This window comes from Eimeria acervulina, genomic scaffold (assembly GCF_000499425.1).
Source record: "Eimeria acervulina Houghton genomic scaffold, Eah_scaff1253, whole genome shotgun sequence".
NCBI classification, from domain to species: domain Eukaryota; phylum Apicomplexa; class Conoidasida; order Eucoccidiorida; family Eimeriidae; genus Eimeria; species Eimeria acervulina.
Window position 1 is genome coordinate 2,434 of NW_013550313.1, and position 7,214 is coordinate 9,647.

General features: G+C 49.4%; 1 protein-coding gene across 1 annotated transcript; it reads left to right on the top strand.

The window, feature by feature from the left end:
• Positions 1 to 4,623: 4,623 nt before the first annotated feature.
• Positions 4,624 to 5,106, top strand: EAH_00057610 (hypothetical protein; the record flags this gene model as incomplete). Its single annotated transcript, XM_013397403.1, has 2 exons — positions 4,624 to 5,007; positions 5,101 to 5,106. 2 exons carry the CDS (start codon positions 4,624 to 4,626, stop codon positions 5,104 to 5,106), a joined length of 390 nt encoding a protein of 129 aa, XP_013252857.1.
• Between the last annotated feature and the right edge of the window lie 2,108 nt (positions 5,107 to 7,214).

Genomic DNA, 7,214 nt, shown 5'->3' on the forward strand with positions numbered 1-7,214 from the left:
TGAGGAGCGACCACGCGCTGGTCGCGACCGTTATTGAATTTCTGAAGCTGGAGTAAAAGCTGGAGAGAAGGCCATCACAGGTCTTGCGGAACCAAAAGCAGGCTCGAAAAGCAATGAGCCGATTTGCCCTGCTGTAATCAGCAATTTCTATGCTCAAGCCGCCGTGCCTACCCGACAGCCTTTGCAAAACCGCTGGTCCACAATACCGGGGCGGGGTCCAACTAGGCCGAATCTTTCGAAGGCTGGCTGTTCGCGAACACCACGTCAGTAGTTGTGGTATTCGCCAATCGTATTATTTGTGGAGTAGGCGGGTTTTTTGCACTTTGCACATCCCCATCACTGGACGTATTTGTTAGAAAATTCATGTCGCAGCATGTGGAAAGGTCCTGTATGCTGGGGCACTTATAGTTTAGGTCTCGTTCTTGTGAACTTACACACCTTGCAGCGTGTTGCATGTCGTTTTATTCACCAAGAAATGTCCGTGCGGCAATTAGCCCCCTACCGCGTACTTTTCCGAATTACTTTTACTTGAGAATTTTGAGAGCTTCTTCCAGCTTTTGTTGGGAGCTACGAAGGCTGGTAGATGCCGCAGCCTTTCCTCAGCAACGCAGCAATTTTTACATTGTTGGGCCGACGCGGTCTGTACGTGAGAAGCACAAATATCCTGACAGCAATGATTAGCACAGACAGGGGAAGCACGAAGCTCAGCATCGTTCAAGTAGGAATTTGTCCATGTGGGTAGGTTAGATGCTTCTGGCGTGCAGCGGCAGTACGTGATGCCGCTTGGTTACCTATTTCCTTGAAGAGGGGTAGGAACCTAGTGATAGAGCTAAGAGTGAAAACCGCACAAGAAGGGAATGAACTTCCAGCTTTCTTCCTCAGTGCTCAAGGGGGAACGGGCTAGCTAAAGATGTGAGCAGCCGCCTGAGGCAGGAATTGGCCCCACTTACGGGAAAAGTAATTTGGGTACAACGGGAAAAATTAGGTTCAACAGCAATACAGTGGAGCTGCTGAAACACGAACGGATAAAGGGAAAGGCCTCTAAATTTGGGAGGAGCATCTAAGGACGACCCAGCCGAGACTACTGCACCTGCCTACCACTGAGCTGAGGGGCATAATATATCCAAGGAGTATGCCATCCAGGAGCTAAAACTGAAACAAATCAGATATAAACTCATCAGAGGGATGACGCGCAGACAGCGTTGTTAGAGTTCTAGTTTCATGCTTGTCAGTGGCAATGCGCCGAAGGGTCAGTGTGACAAGCATGGGCCCTCGCGATTTGGCAGGGCTTCGAAGGCTCAACGGTCTTTCATCTTCCTATAGTAACTGTGCTACTCGGCTTCTAACTGAGTGCAACCACAGAGCACGAGTATATTCCGCATTGGAAAGATTACGAAAAAGGGAAGCCGAAAAAGAAGTACATATCTGCAAGGTGACGGACTGGCGCATCAGCCTTACTAAAGCGACAGCGTTAACGAACACGCGACGAGACTGTTCCACTGTTGAGTCACAATTCCACGCAGGAGTTCGTGCTCCTCTCGATTTGTACTTTCGTCTTCAAGATGCATCCGAAGGGATACCGCATGGACTGGTATCTTCTTATGTAGGACGGAAAGCGCGGCAATGGTGCCCACTTCGAAGCAGGGGGACCCCTGGGGTACATCCGAACTATGGAAGCTTTCCGCCATGCCCTGCGATGCAGGGTTATACCAATGCCAGCAGTGGAAATAGCCAAGGCAAAATCAGGAAACCGAAACCAACGACGTTACCTAGGTAGCCCTGCGTCGAAAAGTATCAGTGGGTGGTGGACCCAACTCCACCGGTGGGCAAGGAGCTTCTATGCTAATGACTAACACAGAAGATCCTCCTTGGAAAGAGGCAGTCCTTAATTTGCTCAACCTTACCGTATTCAATGGCATAAACGCGAAATAATACGGGATCAACGCAGGAGCAGCCGAGGTGGCCGCCGGCATTGCTACTGCACATCCGGCATTGTGGAGATTCGCTGTTGCTGACCAAACTCAAGAAGAACAACTCGATAGTGCGTAAACAACGGGAATTGAACCCGCCTTAAATAAATCCACATATGTGGAGAGCCTCAAGAGGGGCACTAGCTATATTTTAGACTAGCCGCAGAAGGAGACACCATGTATGGTTTTGCCTGAGCTGCATAGAATAATAACAATAATAAAACGGATTATTATTATTACTACTTCCATTATTAATTATTATTATTATTTACTACAGCTGGAGCGTCTCATTGATATATCTGGGTTTGGTGCGCTAAGGCGTGGGCCCCGCAGCAACGAGTTGCGAATTGGGAGTGGCAGCAATAAAACAAAAAGGAATCCGCACATACCGTCCCCCCCTTACCCCTGTCATTTTTCTTTCCCTTCGATGTTACGGGGAGGAGGGGCAAACACACCATAACATGGTCTGTAGGAATTTCGTGTATCTCCACTTGCGGCTGGCTATGGAAGGCCAACTGAGTGATTAAGAATTTTCACCTGGGTCGGAGCAAATAGCATGGAGGTTGTGGCCGTGCTTGAAGTTGGGGTTGCCTTGTACCCTTGTTTGCACCACAGCGGGTTGCAGCGCATGGCAGGTTGCCTCCGTCGGTCCCTGTGCCCAGGACGCCTGGACACTGAAAGTGGAAGCCAGTTGCTTGCTGGGAGCTTTTTCCTTCTAACCTTTGACTCTGTTGCAGCTCCTGAAGCTACTCAGATGAGGTCGAGAACTCTCGATACATATCTTGCTGGAAGTACTGCTGCACGGAAACCCTACACGAAAACGCAGACACTGTAAGACAGTTGTTAAGACCTTTCCGGGTTCCTCATGAACAGCCAACACGGAAGTAGAGATATATGCAAAAATTTCACACAGACCATCCTACGACAACCACTGGCTAGCTGAATGACCTACACTGTGCCAACTCCTCCCTAGTCGTCAAAAAATTAAAATTTGCAACGGCACCTTCAAAATATACCGAAACACACTATTTGAGAGAGCTGGGGACCTCAAGACGCACACTTATGAGGCGGTCAACACAGAAATGCCTGGGAACTCTGCCCAATCGCTCACACAGCCCCAAACCTGGTCTCCAGTTTGGGCCCAAACCTACGTATGCCTCACCGCCGACAAGTGTGGAAAGTAAGGATTATCTACTTCTTAGTTTATGGTTTGTTTCTGTGTGCAACAATTTCGTCGGGAATTCCCGAATAGGACCAAACTTAGCACTGTTGCTCCGGTCTACGGAATCCGTGCGGCGCACCGGGTGGTGCGGGAAAATTATGTTCTTCGGTATATATACGGACTGCTGATCATTTAATTTTACAAGGTGTCACTTCCTTTTATTTCAGTGCCTGCGGCGTTCATAGCGGTTTCCATGCGGTGGGGCGGACAGATCGATGTGTCCTCGACGCAGGTACTCAAACTAAGGACGAAGATTGGACTTTGCTCTGCTAGACTACTGCTGGTATTTTTATACACAAAGGGTAGCTGGAAGCTGGGCTGCTGGCTGAAAATGGCTTGCGGTCTTCTCCAGCGTGTGGCTGCACTTCAGCGCGTCTCTTTCGCATTTCTTCTCATACACATTGGAGTTTCCGTATGCTTTTCTTCTCCAGCAACAACAGAAGTAATGTATATACCCAAGGAGGTGGCGGAAAATTTGGTTCCCCGTCAAGCATATGCGCCCGTTGGGAAAGCGCAGGACGATCATATACTGTTACCCCGCCGGCGGATCAAAGACCACAGCACAACTTTTCGTATGTGGTGTGCATTCATCGCCTCATGGATTTTGGCCGTAGCAATAGGCATCTCTACAAAGCGGTCCTTAGACAAGGTAAGCTCCGAAATGTCTTCACCACATGGATCTCCGTTGCACCAGGTTCGCAGCGTGTCCAAGTTCTGTATGCTTCGATGGAGAATTATAGAAAGTTCAGTTCGTCCTGGAGTGCCTAGTGCATTGAATACTTAGTGGGTGAGATCGTGGAGTGCCTAGTGCGCTCGAATGCTTAGTGCGTAAGATGTGAGGGAGCACTTACGTGGATCTTCATGTCAGTAATGTGCTTTGTGGAAGCAGTTGAATTTGGCTGCAGGGACCTCCTCAGTTTATTTGACGTTCTTGTAGATGCTCCCAGCCCAGAATATTACATAGTGATTAGCACGGCCACTTATCTACATAATATTGTGGCTTAACGCTTTTTGGCATGTTATTTTCGATGCAAAATTCCGGAGTTGGGGACAGAAAAGGAATGCCGGCTACGTGCAAAGCAGGAATTTGAGACTTCGGCGCTTGCCAGCCTGGGAACACGCTGAGCTATAGCTGCCGCTCCTGTATTTGTGTACGGGTTCTGGTTTATCCGCATGCTGTTGCCTGGAGGACAATAGTGGATTGGGTGCCTTTTGAAACATGACAGCGACATGCGTCTGTTCTGCGCCCGCGCAGGGTAGTAGCTGCCAAGAACCTTCGTGCGCAAAGAATTATTCTTCATGTGAAGCTGTGCACTTCTCTGGATCAGTGTGGTGACGTGACTGTACTCGATACAACATGCAACGCACGCCAGCTAATGCTGGACAAACAAACAACGGAGGCGCTCCCTTCGGGATGCTAAACGGGCGCGCATGCCTCAGGGGTGTGGGATGCTGCAGGCCAAAAGGGAGAGCACTAAGGCGCACGATGTTAAACTATTACCTCCTGACAAACTTGCACATTCCACAGATGTGCAGGAGGAAAGTGCTAAGACGGATGATGGTCAACCATCAGCTCCTGACGAACCTGCACATTCCACTGATGTGCAGGAGGACAGCGTTAAGGCGGACGATGTTAAACCATCAGCTCCTGACGAACCTGGACATTCCATTGATGAGCAGAACCCCCTCCATGAACAAAAGGGCGCAGATGCGCAGGACTATTCAGGGAGCTCCGAGGCTGCTGCCTCCCCGTCTTCCTTGCCCCTTTCTCCGGACACGCTAGACAGCTATCCAGCGATGAGCCCGGTAGTGCAAGTAAGCTGGCGTGTTTCAATAAATGCATCGTTGATGTGACATATGTTGCCATTTATCCCGTCTTCTCTTGCGTGGATGGTGGATTTGTATTAGATTTGAACCCTAGTGCCTAACGCTGCTGTTGTGCTGTGGAGTCCCGAAAAAAATGTTCAATTGGGATGGGACTTCTACTGCTCGCCCACTGGGAATATAGTGCCTTCTAGGCACTTTGGCGAATTATATGTAATGTCGCCAGATGGCGGCAATAAATTTGCGTGTAGGATATAATCGATTATTGTTGGCAATTACTGTTCTGTTGCAGCGACTATGAAGCGACCTATTGATGATTCTTTTCAAGGGGAAGAGTGCTGCCATCTGTTGGCTCCCCCTCTGAGTTTGCAGTTGGTACGTCATTCGCATGCCGAGAAAATGCCTTTCTTTTCCTGTTTGCTCAGTGCAGTGGGCGGAAGCAGGGACGCTTCAACGTGAGTTACGTTGCGCATGGTAGATACGTTATTACTGACTCTCTGCATTGCATTGTGGATGGTGTTCTCCGCTTCGCACGATCTACTGACAGCAATTCTTTCCTGGCATGATAAATTTGGCCACGCCAGCCTTACCCACTGAAGAATTAATTAGCAGCTCGGCGTACTTGGTGAACGACGGTGGCCAAGAAGAGGGCTTTTTTCAAGTGCAAAGAGAATTGTGATAAGACCGGGAGAATTCGTCCCTCTGGCGACCTGGAAGTACTTCAAGCACCGATTTGAGATGGTGGGGTACTCGAAAATTGGAAGCCGAGGGGAATATTCATCGCGAAGAAAATAGTCACGCATGCGTTGCATCATGCGCTGTGCGAATAACCATGAGTCCAATCCAAAACATTGCATCAGAGTTGAATAGTTCTGGTGACAAAGCGTAGCAATTACCTGAGCATGCACGTGACCAATAGATGTGCTCCCAGCTCGTGCGTTGCTGGCGTGCACCTCATGTATCCTACTGGATACCTCACTAATATCCTGGAGTTGAGAACGAGAAATGGAATAGCTAGACGAATGCGCCAAACTTTGCTGGTATTGTTAAGCACAGAGCAGTCCTAGCCCAAAGTCATGTCGTGGAGCCCATCTGACGTATTTTTCGGACGCGTATGTGCTGGATTATAATTCTGGCAGATCTTTGCACGGAGAAGGTGGACGTAACTGCGCTGACGGATAAGGATTTTGCCACTAGCCGGAGTGTACGGCCGATTTGACTTGTCGCAGAGCTACGCAATATGGCAGCCTCTTGGGAAAGGGAAAGGGAAATAAATGGATTGTGCCTCGGCTCTCGAGTGGGGCAGCAGCGGGTACAGTATTACCACCACTGCGGTAAAGTGTATTAAGCCGAGTAGACTGAGAAACTTTCGCGGGAAGTACGGCGGCGTCTAAACTCTACGATAGTTGCGCATTTGGGGGGACGTCTGAGAAGTGCAAATATGGGGGATCTCCCACTCCAGGGCTGCTGCCGTCAGAGCGGTCTCGGTTTTCTGTGGGCAGGCTGTCAGTGTGCTACTTGATCATTAGCATTCTTTTATTGTCAAGGGTTTTAGGCATGGCCTTGCACCTTGTTGAGTTTTGTCTATCAAGAGAATAGGTTAAGGGGAACTGCTCCACGAATAGGGCGGACATGTGGCAATGCTCACACACGCAATCCAGAGGGGGACGTCAGAGCTATTTAGCCTAGTTCGTGGATACGTTCCCTGTCACTTTTCTCGTAGTACGATCTCCTAAGCACTGCTTGTTTGTGAATGTTCCTTCAGGATCACGATTAGTCACCCCACTGTTGCGGTTTAAGATGTTTCCCTGCGTGAACCATTTGAGAGCAAACATTGATGCGACTTTGCTGTCCTTGAAGCACAGTAGTCACCTAGTTTTGCTGTACGTTGGTGGCAGCGTGTAGGTTGACTGGATAGTCTGGCGCTGCAAAGCTGACGCTTTGTTCTGTCCTTCAGTGCTCGGAAGGAGTTGGATGCTATACGATGCACAATTTACATGTCGCTAAGATGCGCGTTGTGCACATACTGCTGTAAGAGGAGTGCTAGTAAGGTTCTGAGTTGCGCGAGAGGGCCGTATAACGTGGGCCCAGCCATGCTTGTGTCTCCCCTGCCTTGGAGAGTGGTGGAGGGCATGGGCCAGGGCGTGAGGATTTCTCAAGGTTATCATTTTGAGATCTGACCACTAGTGATGCCTACA